This window comes from Ambystoma mexicanum, chromosome 9 (assembly GCF_040938575.1).
Source record: "Ambystoma mexicanum isolate Mex_15411 chromosome 9, UKY_AmexF1_1, whole genome shotgun sequence".
In the NCBI taxonomy this organism is placed as follows: Eukaryota; Metazoa; Chordata; class Amphibia; order Caudata; family Ambystomatidae; genus Ambystoma; species Ambystoma mexicanum.
This window is the reverse complement of record NC_090931.1, coordinates 1059500569-1059523277: the sequence shown is the minus strand read 5'-3', so window position 1 is coordinate 1059523277 and position 22709 is coordinate 1059500569. Positions and strand designations below refer to the sequence as shown.

General features: G+C 45.8%; 1 protein-coding gene across 7 annotated transcripts in view; it reads right to left on the bottom strand.

Moving 5' to 3' along the window:
* The window catches only part of RBMS1 (RNA binding motif single stranded interacting protein 1), an 834814-nt gene that overhangs the window by 16538 nt on the left and 795567 nt on the right, over positions 1–22709 (bottom strand). For all 7 annotated transcript variants that reach the window (XM_069616341.1, XM_069616342.1, XM_069616344.1 and 4 more), the window contains exons 11-12: positions 18214–18324; positions 7324–7404 (exon numbers count right to left, since the gene is read on the bottom strand). In XM_069616341.1, coding sequence (XP_069472442.1) covers positions 7324–7404; positions 18214–18324 — 192 coding nt within the window. The remainder of the gene's footprint in view (positions 1–7323; positions 7405–18213; positions 18325–22709) is intronic.

Below are 22709 nucleotides of genomic sequence, written 5' to 3'. Positions count from 1 at the left end.
AGTGCTTAAAGATGAGAATGGAGTTAATAAAAAGGTTGCAGTATTTGGTATGCCTTCAAGGGTGCCCACGATAACCATGGGTATTGTTAGGAGGGTGTTTCTATTCTGCCACTGGTGTGGGCTTTAGAGACCAGCCCATATTGGGCATGCAGGGGTTCCACCAAGATGGACCATACTCTCACTGGTAGACGTGAGAGCAATAAAGCTTCAATTTATGGGAGAAAGATACAAATAAAATAAAGAGATGAATACAAGAAGGAAATAAAATTTGGCCGACACCCCGGTATTTATTTATTTAATATTCATAACGCACCTGAGGCCCATGGGTGAAAGAGGTGTACAAAGAACAATGACAAACAACAAACAAAATGGGCATAAAGGCACTCAACAAAAAAAAAAAACCCATAGAAACTGCTTAAAGAAGTACCAGTGATGAGATTTACATTAAACGTCAGTCAAATCCAGAGGGCAATTAAGTGAAGAAGTGGATCTTGAGAGGCTCCTGGGAAAGTGGCAGTGAGTGCATTTCTGTTAGATCTGGTGGGAGATTATTCCAGAGACAAGGAGCTACCCAGCTGAGAGCCAATTTCCCAGCTCTTTTGAGTTTGACATGTGGGGTGACTAACAGATTGATGTTATTAGAACGCAGTGCACGAAGGCTGGATATGAAGTTCAGTCTGGCTTTCAGGTAGGAGGGAGCACTCCCATACACACACTTGTAGGCAATAGTCGTGACCCGGAAGGCAAGGCGCTCCCTCACTGGAAGCCAGTGAAGAGCACGACGAGCCTCACTGATGTTGCAACTATGCTTGTACCGATAAATGATCCTAACCGCACTATTCTGCAAAGTCTGCAGTTTAGATAAATTGCCCTGAAAAGTGCCGTGTAGAAGGCTACCACACTAATCAATGGTTGTCCCGACAATGGTTCACGCCAGGTGGGCCAAGTACTCTTTAGAGAGAAAGGGGCAAATAGAGCCGAGCAGCTTCAGATAGTACGACATAGTAGAAATGATGTAGCGGGTTTACGCGTTCATATTTAAGGTAGCGTCAAGGTAGCCCCCTAAGGTCTTAACCCTAGCTGCCACTGAGATGACACATGCGGCAAAGGTAAACTCCTTCAACTCTGGGGAAAGCCTACCTAATCTATATTGTGTGTCTACAATAAGAAGCTCTGTTTTGCCATCTTTGAGTGCCAGTCCATTAAAAGCCATCCAACTTTGGATGATATTATGAATCTCATTAATGTTGGCAGCATCCTGTTTATAATCCCCAGAGAGCTAGCACAGAACCTGTGTGTTGTCGGCATAGCTGGTATAAAGAACACCAAGATCGAGAATATCAAAGAGAGGTTTAGTGAACAAGTTGTAGAGAGTAGGGGACAAACAATCGCTGCGCCACATCGGATGCGGCGGATACACTGAAGACTCTGGCTGTACATTCAGACAAAAAGGGATGAACCCAGCTTGCACCTTCAGGTGAAAAGTTAGCTGAAGTGCACAACCTGTCTATCAATATTTTGTAATTGACCAAGTCAAATGCCACAGAGAGATCCAGGAGCATGAGCAAGGCTAACCCACCCTTGCCAAGGATCTGTAGCATGGTAGCATGCTGGTTTTAAGGTCTAATAATACAGTCTCCATGCCATGTACGCCCCTGAATCCAGACTGCCTACAACCAAGTAAGATGTGCCTTTTAAGATTTAGCTGATGTTAGGGAGGATTGTATGTAGTAACTCTGTGGGAGACTACACCAGCCTGGTCCTCTTGGCAATAGGTAACCCAACCTCTGGTATAAGTCTGTACTACACAAGTTGGTAGAATGACTGAGCAGTCAGGCTGATCTCAAAAGGGGTCAATGTGAGCTGTAGGGTTGCAAAATAGAGTTCCACAGTATCCAAATAACACTATACTCAATGTTTCTTGATTAAATAATTATTTATTAATTTAACAGCCAGTTTTAAAATAAGCCTTCTTTAGAAGGGAGCAATTGGCAACAATAGAAATACACTTCTTCAGTAAGTAGATACCCTTTTGGGCTGGCACACAGATTTTCCTACACCCTGAGGTGAGTGACTTCAATAGTTAGGACACTGGACATGAATATATCACTTTTCACACTTCAATGGTAACACTGAAGTTGTGGCAAAAAGGAAAAGCTCAGAGAAGGAAACAATGGTTAACAAGTTTCTGAAACAGGTAAGCACTTTTGAACCCCCCAATGAAATGTAGATTAGCCCGTTCCCAGCTATACAAGTAAGGTGTGTATGACTTTTCTGAGGAATAGATAAAACACAAAGTCAGAGGTTAGAAGAGTCTTCGTGGAGCCAGGACAGCCAATGTCACTTGAGCAAAGTCTAGGGGACCTGATGCACTTCTTGAAGGTAAGTAAAAGACTTGCACAATGTTATAAGAGAGTTTTGTTGAAAAAGAAATCACTGTTGGACCACAAGCTGGCAGGCTTGTGATGGGCAAAGCTGCAAGCAACTCTGCAAAACACAGCAGCCAATGCAAGTCTCAACTGAGAGCAGCAAGCTACACAACAAGAGGTAAGTACCCCTTAGTTCACAGTACCTAAGGTCTGAAGAAATGGTTCCAGCTGGCTTCTGTTCCTGAAGATCATGTTGTTCTTGGGCCTCAGTCATGGGGACAAGAGGGAGGACGTCTGGGGACTCCTGTACTACGGTTTGAAGGTTGGCGGCAGCAATGGGCAAACTTCATATCAGCGCCACTTCGCGGTTTCAGCTTTTCGCGAATAGCACCACCGCAGTTCTCGGATACCTTATGGACTTTCCTCGCATCTGGGGTCCAGCACTCTGTTGAGGTGGCTCAGGCTTGGTCAGTCCTGCTTTATGAGTGTCCGGAAGATCTTCCTTGAGCTTGGGTCCGCCTTAAAGATTAGACACTTGATTCTAGTGCTCCTCTCCCTCGTAATGGATTCCAGCAGCAGCAGTGCCAAGTACAGCCAGCTCCGAGAGGATGTTCAGATGAGTTCGTCTTGGGGTCGATTTGTTCCACCAACCCAAGGGGAGAAGTCGTTCTTCGCAGGGCTTCTCTAGTTGAGGCGAATTCAGAGCTTCAGCACTGCAGCAGGGCTTCACCGGGCAAATCAGCGGTCCAGGAGTTGCAGCAGGCATCTCATCCAAGTTCTTCTTCGGATTCCTTCGTCTAGTGGTCGACTCTGCCTTCCAGGCAAAATACCTCACCTTTTATGCAGGTTTCGCAGCCTAGCTGTCACCCACACAGCAGGGTGGCTGTCCGCGAAGGTCAGCCAGCCAGCCAGCCAGCCAATCACCTTTGGGTGCATTCCTGTAACCAAGGGGATTAAGCACAGGGAGTTTCGGGCACCTCCCTCACTTGCTGCCCTGCCAGACACGCTGGAGACAGAGGACAAAACAAACAAAGGGACCAGACCTGGTGTGGCGCGCAGAGTAAATCTCAAGAAGGACCTTTCCAACAAGAAATGGTGAAAAAAGAAGACCGGGCCACTTTGACAAAATGGGCACCCGTGGGTGCTTTACTGCAGCTGCAATTGCAGCCCGCGCTAGAAACACTCAATGGTAGTAAAACGTAAACCACTGCCACCAGCCTTTAATTGTAGAAAGGGTAACATAGAAATGCTACATGAGAAACTAGACAAAGGGGATACCTGGTAACCCCTCCAGCACCCTATGGTAAGATAGTGTGTGCTGGGTCTAGAAAGTTACAAATGTATGTAAAGTCAATTTCCCTTCACTGCTCTTGGAAACAGTAGTTTATCCAAGAGAAGGTATTTAAACCTTTTGGAAAGGTGAAAGACGTCCCTGTGCCACGGCACTGAAGGTGCTGTGTCACAAAGTAAAAGGATGATGTCTATGGAGTTTGCCAGACTCCATAACCAAAAGAAACAGTGTTCAAATTACATGAGAGATTAGGAAAAAAAGTCCTAAAGTCCAGCAAAAGAGCTGGGGGTCTCAGAAGGGAATTAGCACATTTCTGAGAATTCTCCCCAACAGTCTCCATGTGAGATCTTGTACTCAGGGGGGCATACATGGTGGAGAGAGAATAGCAGCCCTCCCGTATTACAGCAAGTGTAAGCTCACACTAAGTGTGAGAGCTTGTGGAAGTAAGGTGGTCCCTGCAGGCAAGTTTGAATCCCAGAACAACCAGAGATTCTGCTAAAACTGGGCCTCAGAACTGTTTTCATATCAAACTCTGGGTTTAATGATAGGTCCATCTAAGATATATGCATTCTAAGGTGAGTAAAGGGGTACTCTAAAAACAAGAATTGTATATGGAACAAGTTACTTAACTGTAATGTAACTCTTGTTCTCCAGCATGAGTCTTACATGGATTCACATGCTATGAATATTCCCGGTTGTCAGGCTCGGAATCCTCACTAATATAAAGCAGAATAGTTATAAACAAAAAACTGCTTGCTGCTTTAATTTCCTATTGCTGTCATTTTTGGGTCATACTGCCCCAGCAATGATATGATAGGTTATTTATAACGCGCTTAATACCCAGAGGTTTTCTAAGCGCGGACCCGGGGATCGAACCTGTGGTACTCCGTGTCATCTTGCTTTCAAGGCAAGCACGTTGCCGCTGAGCCATCTTCCAATTTGGTTGTGCACGTAAAGTGGCAGTAGGAACCAAGAAGAGCCAAAAATGGGAAAAGAGGGAGGGGTTGCATGTGAATCCAAGCAAGACCCATGCTGGAGAACAAGATTTACTGGTGAAGAACTTGTTTCTTCTCCAGCATGGGGTCTTTCACAGAATTACATGCTATGAAGATGATTACACATTTGTACACAAACAACCAGGGTAGGTGGCATGGCTCAACAGAAGCTATACACTTATCACTGTAATAGACTCACCACATGCAAACAGGTGGGGAAGCACTGCTTGGCCGACAAGACTCTTTCTTGGAATTCCTGTCGACACAATAGAGCCTCGTGGTGAGGGTGGATCTCCATGTAGCATACCAGCAGATATCCAGCAGGAGACCACCAGCGTGGAATGCCGTAGTCAAAGCGATGGCTCTGGTGGAATGGGCTCTCGGCCGGTCTGGCAATGGTCTGTTGGCCAACTGATGGCAATGCATGATACAGCCGGAGAGCCACCTTGGGATGGAAGACTTCCACAGGGCCTTCCCATGCACCATAGATCCAAAGTTAACAAAAAGTTGAGAAGTCTTTCTAAAATCTTTAGTGCGTGCTACATAGAAATTCAAGGCACACGTTCAGTGAATGCAAAGACCTTTCAGCAGATGTAGAGGGTTTGCAAAGGTAACTGGTAAGACCAAAGGTTTGTTCAAATGAAAGTTAGACAGGACCTCTGACATAAAGGATGGATGAGTTTGTAGAACCACCTTGGCTCGATGGAAAGACAAGTATGGAGGCTTAAAGCATTAAGCCTGGTGTTCAACAATATGCCTGGCTGAGGATGATCGCCACTAGGAAAGCGGTATTCCATGATATGAACCTCAAAGATGTCCGATGCATAAACTTCAACTTCGAAGCGCTTTGGTAGATGCGATTGTTAAACTTAATGTTACTCAATTTATCTGGTTCGGAAGTATGAAAAGATAAGACGGCCAAGGCAGGATTTTGAATTTGTCTGCAGGCTCCACAAATCTAGGAGAGTGCCCAACTCACTAAACTATCTCACCGGCCTAATCTGTACACAAGCCATCCGGCACAAAATCCTCTGGAATCGCTACATCCGTTGTGTGGTGGCAAGAACAGAACTGTGTGCAAGCTTATTGAATCGTGAAAAATTATTTCTGGGGACGGTGGATTCTTCCCTAATTCTGTGTCCAGAATTACTAAAATTAATGCGTTGTCGAGTGCAATGAGGACTTCCAAGCAATGTTCGGTAAGCCCACACCAAATTGCATCTTCAGGGTCAAGTAAAAGAGGTTTTAGGCACTCTTGGATGCAGGTGATCTCATCTCACGAGTCAGTCATCCAAACAGGAGAAGATGTGAACCCATTGGCAGCTACCACCAATACCATAAAAAGACAAGAGAGGCATAGCAGAGACACAAAGGTAGACTTTGCTTTGATGAAGCACTCCACATTCAATGTCCACTGTGGCTTAAGGAGGGGATATGGAATCACACAACCTTGAGATCAATGGAACAATGCTGTTCCAGTGACCATTTTTAAAAGACTTTTTGAAGAGGAAAAGATGCAATCCCAGATTGTACACAGAGCCACGCTTTTCAAATACACAGAGAAAAAAAATGCCTTTTCGGGGAGAACTTGTGCAACTGTCCCTACTGTGTATGGATCTGCATGACCATCTCTATGGAGAATGGAAGACAGCATGAAGAGGAAGTCCAAACCACTGACACCACAGACTCCAGATATCTTCGATTTTTAACATCCTAGTTGGCAAATGCTCACTCCCCCCCCCACACGCTCTACCCAGGTTGCATATCACTCGACTATACACATGGTGTCTTGGTAAACGTTTCAAGGGGCTGCAAGACGGTCAATGCCAGGCAAGTGATAATACACTACAAAAAGACATTTGGGGCAATATGTTTACGTTTATAATCTATTGACAAACCTATCTGAAAAAAAAAACACAAAGATTTGGAATCAACACTAGAGTAGAAATGCTGGTTTGCCCCTCCCCCTAAGAAATCCAGGACTTGGACACATCTATAGAAGAACATTAACGACACAATGTCATATTAAGAGTCCCATGGTCTTTCTTTACTAAAGACAAAATGGAGCTCTGGTAGATCTGCTATAAAGGCACATCTGAAGAAAGGTTTACGGTTTATGAGTTTGCCTTCTATTATAGATTGTTGATCTTTACTCATTTAACAGCTTACAGATGTGTATTTATTAGATAGAGCAGCTTTGATGGCCGAAAGCTTTAATGGCTGAAGTTTACCCGATAGTGACAGTCATCACAGACACCAAGCTTTTTGAGCACAAAATTAAAATCACTGGAGCAGTAACCTTAGATTGTCCCACCTCATTCGAACAGGATTACAAAAAAGGCAATACAAGATGATGACTGTCAACATCATGTCAACATCATTCCAAGAAAAGCATTTCATATCACACACTAAAATGTTCTCACATTAAGATGCAACATTGGCAGTAGGTAAACAAAAGAGCAGAAAAAAAGAAGCCTGTATTTTTTAATTGAACAGCATATGCATCTTCACGCGATCAGCTCTTTCAGCAAAAATGTGAAGCTTTGCTGTCGCCACATTTAATTTACCTTCTTAAATTACATCAACTCTGTTTGTGACAACATATTTGTTAATTTCCACTGTATTTCTCAATAAGCAGTTGTTTCGTTTACCAAAAGAATTCACAAACCTCAACAGAAACCGCCGCTGTCTGAACATGTGTGTATTGGGGTAGGTAGGCTCCCTGCATAGCTGTTGTGGCAGGCATGTACTGGAAAGAGAAAACGACAAATCAGACATTCGCGACAAGAGGACGAAATGAAGAAGCTTTAACACAAAGACTGATGTATTAATGAGAAACAACAAGATTAAATGTAGGCATTAAATAACAATCCCTGTGACGGAGCGCGCAAGAGCTGAGGCTTCCCCAGCTAAGTAGTCTGAGGCATCATTGCTTACTGATAATGGACTATTAAAAATGACCAGTGGTTTGCATGCAATCCCATGTTTGACATCCAACGGAGAGGTGGCTTCCTAGAACATTCATGACATGCTCGAGGATTTTGGTCAACAGCATACCACGTCCCGCTATTTAAACAATGCTCTGCAATATCCTACTTCCTCCACATTTACATATGCTAACCCAATGCCTCCCTACCAGACAAAGGCCAATAATCATTATAGCATTTGCCCCATGTCACTAGACTACTTTTACACGCTCCTCTCCTAAATGTCACGCCTCCGAGCGCAATCTTCTCCCTCTTCTGATACTTGTGTACTTGGTCCTTTCCAGATAGTATGTTCTCCCACAGGTACTTCAAGAAGCTGCTAGTGGTCTTTTCTGTCAAGAGTGAAAGGAGCCTGCATGCAATGTGCTGCCTGAGAAGAAAGTAGGTACTTTAATTCATGGCCCTGCTGCTGGCACAGGGTGCTGGAGACATGTTCTCAAATGCCTCATTGCTGTGCCCAGCAGAGTACTTCAAGCTGCTGCCTTACAGTGCATGTATGCTAGTCGAATATTAAAATGCACACTGTAAATTTGGTGGGCGGTGTGCTGGTGCTGCTGAAAACGAATACAGAGTACTGCTTTGCCCACCTTTTAGTCTGGTCTTTTTTGTGTGTTTATACAGTAGAAGTGTGAGCTGCCCTCCACATTGCATTAGCTAAAAAGGCAAGTGTTGCTCCTGTTCCTCGTATAGTGTGCGCCGTTGGTTTGAAGGTAATTTTTTACTAGTTTGTAATATTTGTCTATGCACTGGTCAATTCACCATGCAACAGATTGTTACCAGAAACCCCTCTTGTCCCGTTGCAAAAGAAGCCAATGACTTGCTTGTCCACGAATGGACTTGGTTCTTTCCATATCAAACACAACCGCCCTCCTGACATCAAGAGTGTGCAGGGTTCTTTCCGCTCTCGCCTGTGTGCTGGTGAAAAAGATTAGCAGCTCAATCGAATGGGTAACGTGGAACTTTAAGATAAATCTTCCATGTTAAAATAGGGGGCAGAGCAGGCATATTTTATTTTCGTGTTACTTTGACAATGTCAAAGCCTCTTTGTGGTAACTTCAGGCGTCCAAACTCTGATTTCATGAGCCAGGCCGATCGGTGTGTATGAACTAATTGATGCAGCTGTTGTTTTAGCAGATTGCACTCCGAGAGTAGCTTGATTGAGGGAGAGGGTGTGGCAGATATGCTGCCAGTTGTAGCAGGTGCGTGTGCCACTGGGCTCGCACAATTTGCTGCAGTGAGGATCAGAGTGATGCTTTCCTGTTGCAGCTCATCACCTTGTCTAACAGTGGTGCCTGTGGAACTGTTGCAGGCCCCGTTATCCATAGGGCATTGCCTAGGTATCCCGGTGTTTGCTATCTGCATGCAAAGCTATGGTATTTTGGGTTTGTACTCGTCACAAATACGTCCTTATTTAGTGGCCAAGTTTTGAAAACCTGTTCAAGTAACTTGTTGTTTAGTTCCCACTTGTGTTGAAACTGTATTTGTTTGTTGAGACTGCCTTCAAAACAGTTGTCGACTCCAGAGACATGCCGAGTGTCGCACATAGCGTTCACAATCCAAAGAGCCCGAAAGATGGTGCGAGGGTTTTTATTAACAGCTCTTCAGTATTTACATTATGAGACTGCAGAAAAATGGGTCCAATGTGTTTCTCTAACTGGTCCCTCAACCTCCCGCACCCCCACCCCGAACACCCTGTCCTCTAACCCAGGATTCCCGGTATCCATAGGTTACTGTGAACTCTAGAGATCGGTTGTCCCTTCTGTATTTTCTAGCCTCTATATCACGTGTTGGCCTGAAGACAGAGGCCTTATTGGTTTACTACCCCCCCCCAGTACCTCCTAAGGGCTCGCTACTCCTATTGTTGCTACACAGAGGCTATCAATGATGTTCAAAATAGTGCCTGTATTCTCTCACACGCTCTCCCTCTCACACTCATTCACTTTCACTCCTCACCCTGATCTCGTGCCTCCTTACTCTCTACTCCCCCTCTCCAGTCTTCTCGCCCACTTTCTCCCCTCATCTCAATCTACCTCCTCCTTCCCCCCCTCCCTCTTTCGCCCACATCTTTCCTTCTCCGGCCCTCTGATCTTCTCAAACTCCTCCTCTTTTTATCCCTACCACTTTCCTCCTCCACCAACTATTTGCTCCTACCTCCCACCTTCTCCTCTCTCTCTACCCCCCTTTCCCAGTCTCTCCTTCACGCTTCACACCTTAACCTTACCCCCTTACTACCTCCAACCACATTCTTCTCCACTACCACTCACTCCCACATACATTGTCCCAATCATAGCTTCACTCTTCCCACTGGGTACCACTCTCACACAATACCTCCCCTCTAGCCAACTCCACCAGAGACTCTTCAGCACTCCACTCCACCTTACGCCCGCTACCTAGTCTCTCGGTTAACCTCGACACCTTCGGACTTCACCCGAACATCTTTTTTTCGGTCTTGCATCTTTGTGCTTGCATACACATGCTTTTCTGTGTCTGTCCTTCCCTCCTCCCCCCACTGGGTCTGCATCCCACCTGACTAGGGCCAAATCTCTACCTGTACATCTCCCTGGGTTTGACCCATTACAATGCAAGGTTATATCAACTCTTCTTAGCCCCACCCCCTTCCCATGTGTGGCAGTTTGAGCCGTTTCCAGTCTTTACATCTCTCGTATGTTGTCTCAGCGATTGCTCGCTCCGAGCCCTGGAGAGTTCTGCGTTTTATTTCTGCATTTGATGGATGCCAGAATGTCAGAGTGGCAGAGTGTCTCTGGGTCATCAGCATTCTTGAGGGGTTCCGCTGGGCTCTCCTGTTGCCGCATAGCAATGTTGTTTTCATAGTCGGGCAAGACAATAAAGAACTCTGGACAGAATAGAGGATGCATTGCATTGGGTGATCCCCAACAATTAAGGTACATAAAGGGGGGTTCAGGGACTGGGGACCTCCAAACTCTCATCCCGCTTCTGGGGTAGTATCACCTCTGGCATACACAATGTTAGGCCACCTACCCCAGGTTGGAAGGGGTTCCCGCCCAGTGACAAGGCGAAGCCCTGACATGGTCACCTGAGCTTATAGCCATATGTGTTTGGCTGTGCAATGTGGGATGTATTGACCCACTTTTGCTCTGCTTTGCTGCATCACTCTGTGATGGTGGGGCCAGAAACAGCAAAATGGCCGCAAAACCCTTGTGCACGCCAAAACCCCTGAAAATCGCGCTTTTCAACGCACAAAAAGATGGCTGCCCAATCTGCCATGCATGTTGCCAGTGGTGGAACAGAGCTCTCACTACTGAAATGTGTCACTAGGCTCCACAACAATTGAAATTGGAGTGCAGAAGGAAAAAAGCAGTGCTTTGCTAAATGAAACTCCAAATCTTGCTTTAAATCAACTTTTCTTTGCTGCTGAAACTTCAGAATGCCGGTACAGAACACCTTTCAATTATTCAAAATTCTCCCTGGGTGCTACAATTCACTTAGTTTAAAGAATCACTGTGAACTTACAAGGTCCTGAAAGGCTAAGAGCATAAAGAAGATTTCCACAGCAAAAGTGGACTGTCTGTGGATCTGTAAAAATAAATCTCTGTGCGGCAGAGGGCTATCTGTGATGACAGCTGTCAGGGGCCTTCCTGATTAAACTTTAACATATTATAAACTGAAAGTCAAATGTTGCAGTATAAGAGGCCTGTGACTGATGGCAACCGATATTATAGTTGTTTTTGATCCCCAGGTTTAAAATCTTGAATGAGAATTCTATTTGTCATTTGATACAAGTTTGTTTTGTGCTAAGGAAAAGCCAAAATAATTTAACAATTAAATTAAACCTGGCTGAAGCTGCAAACTGGAATAGCAGGTTTTTCTTACAGAAGGAAGGCCTTCCCTCAGCAGTAATTCACGGGGAAGTGTTAATTGCTAGGTTGGGACAGAATTTGGTCTACAGAGGGAAAAGGAACAATGACAAGCTGCAGCAGGAAACTCAAAGTGTGAATAGGGTCGTAAATGGCCTCTGCAAGGAACAAACAAGGAGGAGACTGCTCCTGGACTGCAGGGAGACAAAAAGAGGCGGACCCAAACAACCATCTGTGGCTGAACATTAACAAAGAACACTTTTTAAAAAGACTTCTAACTTGCTAGTCAAAATTGTGAAAAAAATAACAGAGTTCATTTAATTTCTGGCTGCACGTTTCAAGAGGCGGCAAAACCGTGTGACATGTTCTGAAAAGGAATGGCAAGAAATGTGATTTTACGCAAAATGCATGACTGTGAGAATTGTGAAAATTTACATGCATGTCCCCATGTTAAGTCCGCATATTTGGGGAAAGTTGCAGAAAAATCAGCAAGTGTGTTCATAGCGAAAAAGGCAAAATTCTGTGGAAAGGGGAGACATGATCCCACAGCTGCGGGGTTTTGAGGAATAGCTGCTATGTCAAATAGAGCATCTGTATGTGTAATTTGTATAAAAGTGACTAATGTAGAAATGTGTGTTTAAGGTAAAATCCGATTTTGGGACCAGTGGCTAAAGGGAGGCCTCTGGGGATTTTAAAACAAATCATAAAACCTGACATCATCCAGCCTTGAGCCAATCACTCAAATTGCAAGACAGAGATGAAGTATTTACCCTATCCCAGCACAAAGGGGCAGGCTTGGATAGGCCGGCCCACACACCCCCTGTATGATGTCATTTCATAGCATAAATGGAGACAGCTCACCAGATATAAGGACACACAGATCCACTCACCCTCCTGATGCTGGCGGAGCACCCTGCTGCTGAAATCTACATCTTCCTTGTTCCAGACTCCAGAAACCTGGCAAAGTAAGGGCTAAATGCATAGCTGAACCATTTTCAGCTAGGCCTCAAATTCTAGAACAGAACCCCAAAAGCCTAGGGGGAAGCATCATAATACAGCCGGGCTGTGCTGTTAATGATTGCCTGCTGAATAAAAAAATCCTCAGAACCAAGAAGGGCAGATCCCGTCCAGTCCTGTGCCGTGATGTGACCAAAGCGCCTTGCTCACCCTATCCAGTCCTGTGCCGTGCTGTGACCAGAGCGCCTTGCTGATCCTGTCCAGTCCGATGTGCCCAGCCGTCAGTCCCCGATAGGTCCAGAATCTTGACGGTCCAGAATCCTGACGGTCCCATTTAAAAACGTATCCAGTGAGTATAAATAGGAAGAACTGTGCCATATAGCGTATGCACTTTGCATAGTCTTGTCCCTAACTTATACCCATCCTATCTTTCACCACTGCCAAATTGCTAGATGTGGTAGTTAAGGAGGTGTGAGTGTGCCCCATTTGTTCAGATAAAACACTGTTGTGGTATTGTCTATTGTGATGAGCATGCTTTTGGATATGTTGTTTTTCTGCTGCACAATGCTAGCTGTAATGCCTTCAGCTCCAAAATGTTAATATGGAGTGTGGATTCCGGGGAAGACTATTTCCCATGTACAGTGAGGGAGTCTAAATGAGCTCCCCATCTTGGCATGGATGCATCTGTGGTAATGTCACTTGTGTCTGGGTTTGTATGAAGGGGCGCCCTGCTGACATGTTTGTGTTCTGCCATTTTCGTGCCTTTACTACCTTCTTTGTTACTATAATTATTATAATTGTTCTTTAATAGCGTGCTTAATACAAGATTGGTCTCTAAGCATGGGATAGGGATTCAAACCTGAGCTAGCCCCCCTTACTACTGGTAGATCTTTCCAACCCTCCAGAACTTTATGACCTCTGACAGTTTAGCCATGGTTATTCTGGTCTCCTGTAAACCGTTGTTAGTGGAACAAGAAAAAGGCAAGGTGCCATAATTCCCAACAGTTTCAGCAAATTTCTTGCGGATATTCATTTTACTGGCTGATGGAGAAGTAACGACTGGAATATGGCACACATTCCTTAGGCTGGTAGGCGAGTGCTAGTTCAGTGTTTATTTCCACACCCAAGAAATGTTTGACCTTTTCTGCTTTTAGGCTCGACTTAGTGTAGTTTATTAAGAAGCCTAGCTTGTGAAGTAACAAGATGGCTGTTTGTGTGTGTTGAAGGCCTTGTTTTGCACTCGTACATGTTGCCAGTCGTCCAATTACAGGTACAATTAAATGCCCTGCCTTTGTAGGTGAGCGGACACCACATTCAGCACCTTTATGAATCCAGATAGTGCTGATGCTATGCCAAAGTGACGTACTTTCACCTCAGTGTTGTTCTCCATCCTTGACTTTTTCATAACTTGAATGCCCCTGAACCACGGGAATATGAAAAGAAGGCATCTTTCAAGTCTAGGTTTTCCATGTAGGCTTTTAGTAGAGGTATGACTTCCTGTAGAGTTGTCATCCTGACTTTTTGCAGCTTAACAGAGCAGTGGTCGGCAATTTGGTATTGGTAAAATACCAATTTCAGTTGGGTGATATTGTATGTAAATATGTGCTCTGTAAAGCGCTTTGGATAAAGGCGCTATATAAATAACACATCATTATCATTATCTTCCCATCCTTTTTGGGGGACCAGTATTTCACACTGGATAAATGCCTCAGTTTCTTCTTCCTTTGGTATTTCTTCCATCAATCCCTTCTCCAATAATCACCCACATGTCTGTGGTTACCCCCTCCCACTTGTGGCTGAACATCGATCTTCTTCCCCCAACTGAACAGTGGCGGCAGGGGCCGAAAGGTGACATTACTGTTTAGTGGGTGTTCACCTACTTGAGGGTGTGCGGCCCTGCCTATTCCATCATCTTTGTTGCCTGTATGGTTGCTGATAACCTCCCTGTGTATTGAACGGTTGTGGGTGTGCCAATGTTTGGGTGGGTTAACACCCAGAAAGTGTTGGGGATGTTAGGGGGCTTGTTGACTGTACCCTCTTCCGCTTGTTGGGGCCCTTTTGTGGAGAGGTCTGCCTGGTACAGTTCAATATGTCTTTAGAAACAATTTCTCCTTTTTATTTTTCTCTAGTGCCTCGTTCATGGGTCTTATGAATGGAAGATATCTGGCAAGTGGCTTGTCAATTAAATGTTGCTCAAGTCTCGGGTTTAAATCTTTTGACTCTACACGTGTGCATTTTTTTTTAATGTTGCAACCTCGTTTTCCCACAGTTGTTGCACCATCTAAACTGTTTTTGATGGAAGCATTTGCTGCCCGAGTTCCTATTTTCTCAGTGGTCTGTGTCCTTGCTTTTAATGCTTCTGGCATTTCCTGTGTTAGGTTGCTCATCTTGTTCTATTGGGAATGGTTATATCTTGCCATCGGTGCAGTGGCACTGGCTATATGTATATTCTAGGCTGCTTAGGTGACTAGCCCTTTGCCCATAAGGGAGGTTCTTTTACCTTTCCTATGTGGGGGATGGGGGAAATAAAATAAACTAGGAGTGACTGCTTTGTGCACGGCTGGATTTTGCATGGTTACAGGCTTCCAGCCTACTTACTGAAGGCATGCTTGGAAAGCTCAGAGATATGGTTTGGCTCTTTCAGACTCAATAAAATCTATTTCTTCCTTCTGCTCTTTGGTGGTCACCCCAACATGATTGGCTGCTCTCGTGAGCAGGCCAATATAGCTTCACAGATCGTTGCCTGGGGAAGCAGAAGGTTGTGGTTCTGTGTCTGCAGTGGAATCTGGCTCCTCATCTCCCCTCCACCCCCATGTCTCTGGCATTTGATTCTTGTTCCTCTTCTGTGTCCTAGTTTGTGTCCACTGTAGTCTCTGCAGTGGGTGTTAATCTAGCGCCCTATCTCCATCCCCCTTTCTCTCCATGGTGATGGGGACTCGGAAGCACCGGCCCCGTTGCTGGCAGTGCTGGTGCTTCCATGGCAACTCTGCCTCCCGGGGCCGCTTCGCCTGGCAGGGTCAGACCTGTCGGGCGCAGCGACACCGGCAGGCAGACTTGTAGTGTGGCAGTCCAGAAAAACAAGGCTGCCGGTGAGCTTAACGGCACCCTTGTTTCCGGACTGCCACACTTGTAATGAGGCCCAATGTCTTAAAGACCCACCAGTAGTCCTCTGGCAAATCCACCTGCTTTATATGGGTTGGTAATTCAATACAACCTGCTGCATTGGAGGGAGCTCAATGTCCCTTAAGAAGGGGACCTCTCAGCCTGAGCTACTTAAGCAACCATGTACTGAAAGTGTGCTCCCCTGCTGTATGATCCCAGGGCAGGATTAGCAAAGCCCTCATTGTCATGGTCCCCGTTTCACACTGGTGGAACGGCAGCTGGTTAACAAAGGTCAAGACACATGCTCTACTTCTAAAAGGAAGGAACTTTCTTTCCTCCTCAATGGAGAAGGAAATCGGAGCATGCATAACCAATCGAACGTGGCCAAAATCACCAGATGAACAGAAGGAAATAGGGTTGTACCCACAGAATCGGATATTCAACTCCAGCCCATACCTTGAGGCCTCCAAAAGGAAAGCTAAACTCACCTAAAACCACTGACCCCATCTTAACACTTCCACCTAGGATTATCAGTTTCACATTTTTTATTTTCACTCATCAAGTGGTACATTACATTAAAAGCAGAACAGTTAGTGCAAGTTATCAAATCGGCAAACAGAATCAATTAGACAATAAAAGTTCATCGAAGTCAATCATCAGATAAAGGAAGAAGGGAAGAGGAGAAGAGAGAAAGCAAAAGAAAAAGAACAAACAATACAATATAACACATTAAGCGCACAGTTAACATCACGAGTTACATTGTTCAAGCATTAACCATATGTATCAAGACATGATCCTAGGATTATCATTGGTATTCTAAAGATATAGTTTGCTTTATTTTAGAGCATCCACACAGCATTTGCCTGAATGTTGTGCTCCAAATACAGCCTTAAAGTTTGTACTGTAACCCATGAATATATGGTGAAAAGCAAACCGTGTAGCCTGAAAGTCAGCGTTGCCTGGCACGTCTATCTGTTGATGCATTTATAGCCAGTGTTTCTATAACACCCAACCACATAAACTGGCATCACAGGACGGGCACACTTTAAATTGAGGTTTTCCTCCGTGGAGCCAGAACACTGAAAATAGAGGATTTGAAACGGACAACATATTTTACATCCATTACTTATATGACATGGCGCCCAGGCACCACCAGCAACAAATCTGAACTCTGCATTGAGAGGTTTGTAGTGGTCGGTCTTCTCTACGCCACTTTATAGCCGAAAAAAAACAATCTTATAAGGATGAAGGCGCGCACGCACGCACGCACGCGCCAGGGGCGGATTTAGCGGTCGCTAGGCAGACAAACGGCGACCGGGCCCCTCCCCCCATTCCCTTCCTTCCCATTTGTTTTCACAGTCAGGCAGAGGCAGCAGCGCTCATGGGGCCCCGCGTGTTCTGTGTGAACACTGACTGAGCAATGAATCCATTAAAGTGGAGGGGCTGCCAAGTTCACTATGCATAGAAGTGCCCTAACTGCTCTTAATGAATGCGGGGGGGGGGGGGGGTGTCTCAAGTGATGCCAAAGAAATGCATAACTAACAGGTTTGCCATGTGCCCTCTTGTGAATAGGCAGTTGGTGGTCTCCCACCATTTACAAGGGCCCATTATCTCCACCTGAGCAGCAGTTGCCTCCCCATAGCCAGGCCTTTCCCCCTGGTGAGAATTTCTACTCTGGGTGTCAATGGGTGGCGGGGCAAATACACAACCCTTCCATGCCCAGAAGGAACTTTAAACAAAAGGCATCACGTAAGATGATGGCCATTTGCTGTTTTTCCATTTCACCTCCCAGTTTATTCCAAGTAGACCAAACACATCATGGGCTAGACGTGAATAAATTAACACATTCCCGCAATAAAGCCAACATTATAAAAAATTGCTTTTGTTCCTAAAGTTTGCCATTCCGCACTCGTGATCACAATTAACTTCGCTCACCCTAAGATCTGCCTCTATGACCAACCCATCTTGGGCCCTTTATCACGTGCTGCCCACGGGGCCCTTTGTCTTAAATCTGCCACTGGCGCGCGCGTACACACACACGTCTTATTTAATGATCCACGCTTGTTGACGGCTCTATGTGTAATACTACAGACAGCCACTAAGGGGCAGACTATGCAAAGCAGGTTAATTTAAACCAGATCAACACACTGCAAAAATAAAAATACATATGAACACAGCAAAGTCTGACTAATCAGGGCACTCGAGGAGACCACTTTAACAACGTCCTAAAAGACGCAGGCCAGCACCATTGATTCTTCAGAAGAGAAAACCCTGGCATTCTACCGATATGACTAAATGTGTTTTGATGACCTTTTGTTCCGTTAAGAACCGACGGCTGGTGAGGCAAACATGACCCGCATCCAACGTGATGAGATTAACGAGAAGATCCTGTGCTGCCTCAAGACATGGACGCCCCCACTGACGCGTTGCTACTAGTAAACCTGCCCTTCTGGGGCGAGCCAGATGGACGGATGATAGCATACAATAGAAGCGCAGGAAATGCAACGGGGCAAGTCAAGTCTGCACTTCTGCCTGGCGGCTCCGGTTACTTTGCCTGCGAATTCAGAATCCGTGAATGAATGCCCCCAAAAGCAACCCACACACCCGACTAGCTCGGGCAAAGGTGATTACAAGGGAAGCACGAACATGGACACCCAGTTCATCATCAACACTTACTGTTCCAGTGCTGCCCAAGGAGAGGTGGCTCATCTGCTGTGCCAGAGGGCTCATCATGGAGGCCGGCTGCAGCGACATGGTGTGCTCCATGGAGGGAGTTAATACCGCCCCCTAGAAGGAAATCACAAGAGAATTATCCACCGGTCCACCCCCTCTTACAGCCCATTTAGAAACAAGCAAGCAAGCAAGCGGCCCCCGCGCCTGGGGTCTCGCCCACCGAAGACCGGCAGCAGCACTGCAGAGCTCCAGGCAAAGGTAGCAGGGCCCTTGCATCTCAGCAAAAGGCCTACATGTTCTGCAGCATGGGCACAGTGCTCAGCTATGGCATCACCAAAGCACATCTGACATTTCCAGGATATACCAATACTCGGAGTACTAGCAGAGATGGATGCAAGTTACATCACAAGTAAAGGAGGATTGCATGGAGAGCGGCAAGCATATCAAAGCAAAGTACATTTTTCAAATCTGACTTTGTACAGCACCTGTGGAAGAACGCTACAGAAATACACTTGCTCCGGATATACATTACAGAATATTAGTATATGGGTTTCAAGACTGCTGTATATCTGGTAGGCTTTAGAGTGTAGGCTTCACATCACTATTTTGACTGTTCCCGAAACTCATCAACCTGTTGGATACCAAAAAAGCAGCTTTGCATAAAGCAGCCCATGGGGAAGGTGGGGGATCAAGGAAGGACTAAAACATCAGCTAGCGAGTATATCAGGCAAGGTACATTTAGTCAGCAGTTGATCTACCAACACATTTTAAAAAAAAGATTTGAGATAGAGAAGGGTCCCGTCACCACCTCCCTGAAAAACTGATACACACACTAAAGACGTCCAACATTGAGGACGTGATGGGAGAGCTCACCACCAATCAACTATCAGTTATCAACCTCTCTGTGCATGAACTTACTGTTAGGGAGAATGTTCAGTTTCTGTGCCAATTCCCTTTAACCAGAGAGACCCCAGCACGTTTGCTTGACTCTGGACTTTTTTGATTTTAAACTATTCAGTCAGTGGAACTTTTTGCCCCTGACTCATTTATTTTCTGTGTGGAGCCTTGGCCTTTCCCCCAATCAGTAACTGAATAACCCCCACATTGCCAGTGCCAGAAAGCTAGTCCGATGACACCACCCATACTGCCACGCCTAGATGCAGAATCAGGGCTTTCATTCCTAAAATGAAAATGACCTCACCTACTGTAAAACAAGGAGGCGGGACAAGGCTGCATCCTCCATTATGGAGGCATGTTGTGAACTGGGGGAACACTCACCGGGGAAGTAACTTACTTTACGACATGTTGCATGAGCAACTTTGTCGTAGCTACACTGTGGATGACATCTAAATAAATCGGCTCTGAGCAAAACATAGTGTGTGGTAGTGTTCATAAGGCCATTGACCATCAAAACATCCTGCAGAGATTCGAACGGAATATGGGGCATGATAGCTGATTAGACATTCGGTGCGAGCCACATATCCTACAAGAAAGAATTTTTCTAATCTGCACGATGCTCCACCATTCTCTAGCGGAGAGACCAAGCATCTCCTTTACATCCTGAACATCAGGTTCCATAACATGTTTATTGCATTTGGATCTCTCTATGCATGTTTTGCTGCTATATGAAGTTTTTAATAATTTTTTTAATCTAGGTTAGACGGATTTGTACAGAATCCTTCCTTTATGTTTACCCAGTCACCCATCTTGGAGTCGGCCATCTAAGTGGCATTAAAGACCAAACACCACTGAGCATCTGCAAATAATGCTCCTTCACTCATTTTCTCTTCTCTGATGGATGCTACATACCACTTTCTTAGAAACGGAGCATCCGTCATAAAAACATGAGTACCATTTTAAACCTCCAAATTTTGCTTTAGCACCTTATTGAAATCACAGAGGAAAGCCCAGACGTCCTTTTCATCACAGAGACCTGGTTTGCTGACGATTACAAACCCATTGCGCACGAGGCCTTCCCACCCTGGTACAACATCATTGTTCAGAATAGATCGCAGAGAGGTAGAGGACTTGCGATACTATACAAACACAAATTCCCACTAATAATTAAGGACACCTCGGGCAACACCACAGACTACGAATTCCTTCTGGTAAAACTCCAAATCTCACCCTGCGCCTCCCACAGTTTCCTTCTTATCTAAAGACCCCCTGGCTACAAGAAAGATTTTGCAGACTAGCTCTGTGATGCTCTGACACATATTCAATCTCCATACAACACTTACCATCCTTGGAGATTTCAATATCTGGTTTGACTCACCCTCAAAGCCCATGACCTGATCGCTCACAGACAACCTACAAGCATTCAACCCGACAATGCATCTCCACACCCACCCACACTGGAGGTCACACCCTCGAAGTGATCTTCACCACTACAAACATATCCACAGTGCCCCCACACACCCCATCATGGGCTGATCACTCAGCAATCTTCTTCTCTGTACCAGTGACCACAGCAGCTCACACCCAAGGTTACGCCCGATCTCCACCAACCCCCACACCTCTCACTCTGCTATGGAATAAAGTTATCACACCAGATCTAGCCAACTCCCTCCTCTCCTCTCCTCTCCTCTCTCACAACACTCTCCCTCCAGGAAGGGCCACCCCCCCATCAAACTTTTTGACCGCTGGCTCTCGAACGTCCTTTCAAAGCGGTCCTCCACCAACCTCAAATCAATAAAAACCCTCAAACACCGGCTGGAACAGACCTGGAGAACCATTCTTACGGCCCAGAACAAAACTACCTTAGCAAGACTAACCAGAGGATACAGACTATAAATCGGAAAAACCAAGAAAGCATTCTATGGGAACAGAATCTTAAACTCTCAGGAACCTGAGCAAGGAACTGCATGTCATTTCCGAATTCTACTCCCTGGCCTGCTCCAACTCCTCCTCTTCCCATCTCCAAATCCCTATGTGACACCTTATCAGAAGACTTCCACAATGTCGCTATCGACAGACACTCCGCCATCATCTTTAAATTGGAACACATGCCCCCAGCCCCAACCCACCCACATCCCAACCCCCATCCAAACTCCCTTCTATACAAACTTTCACCTCTTTCACTCCAATCACATACCAGGAGTTCCTCTCGGGCTCCCCTGAGCACCACCGCCAGCCCTACCGCCTCATTAACAACCTAGCCTCAACCTGTGCAGGCAATATGGCAGGTTCAATCCTCAACCACTCCCAAACATCAGGAACTTTCCCGGAAGCACTAAAAACCTCCTACATCAAACCCCTCCTTAAAAAACCTACACTCGACCCACTCCTCGCCCAGAACTACCAGCCTATCTTCAACACCCATTTCATGTCCAAACTCATGGACCGCACAGCGTACAAGCAGCATAGTCTTTTCACAGAAGCCAAAAACCTCCTAGACCCTGTGCAATCTGGCTTTAGACTGCTGCCGGGAACAGAATCCTCCCAAGTGTCCGTCTGCGATGACCTAAAAAGAACAGCTGTTGCAGAAGGCTGCACTGTGCTCATCCTTCTTGACCTCTCTGCCGCCTTCAATACCATCGATCACACCATCCTCCTAGATAGGCTACACTCATTAGGAATCAAAGACACAGCCCTCTCTTGGATCTCCTCTTTCATCTCTAATCGTTCACAAATCTTGCTCCTCCACCCGTTCACCTCTACCTCACGCCCAGTGACAAAAGGGCTCCCACAAGAAGCATCCCCATCTCCCCTGCTCTTCACCATCTATCTAAATACCCTGCCTGCACTCATCCGCTCCCACAATCTAACCTGCGACAACTATGCTGACGACACGCAGATCATCCTTAAAACTCCAAAATCACCAGGCCGCAACCGTTCAGCTCTGTGCTCATGCCTCTTGGATGTTGAAAAGTGGATGACGACCAACCACCTCATCCTCAATTCTGGGAAAAGTGAAATCCTAACCTGCAGGAAAACATTGCTCCTCCCCTAACCTATTCCCTAGCCGCAATGCCTAGGCCCCCCCCACCGGCAACCACCACCTGTGTGAAAAACCACTGATGCATACTGGACACAGATGTATCCCTCTCCCAACAAGTCAACTACATTCCCTAGAACCTGATTCTTCCACCTACGGATCCCAAGGAGTATCTCCCTTTACCTCACCTATCATCACTGTTTCTCCGCCATCATCCTCTCCCGCTTAGACCACGCAAACTGCCTTTACCTAGGTGCACCAGCGTTTCAGCTAAGGAAACTGCAAATAATCCAAAAAGCTGCAGCCCTCCTGCTCATTAACCTTCCTCCCAGAGAACACATCAGCCCTACACAAAGAGTACTCCATTGGCTCCCCATTGGCCAACGTACCACCTTTAAAGCCATATGCATCACCCACCGGCCCATCCACAACACAGGGCTGGAATTCCTTCAAGAGAAAGTCACCCGCTACCAGCCCTCAAGTACCCTCAGATCTGGCACAGCATCGCTAGTAGTAGTCCCACAGTACAACTCCTCCAGACTCGGCGGATCCTCTTTCTCTA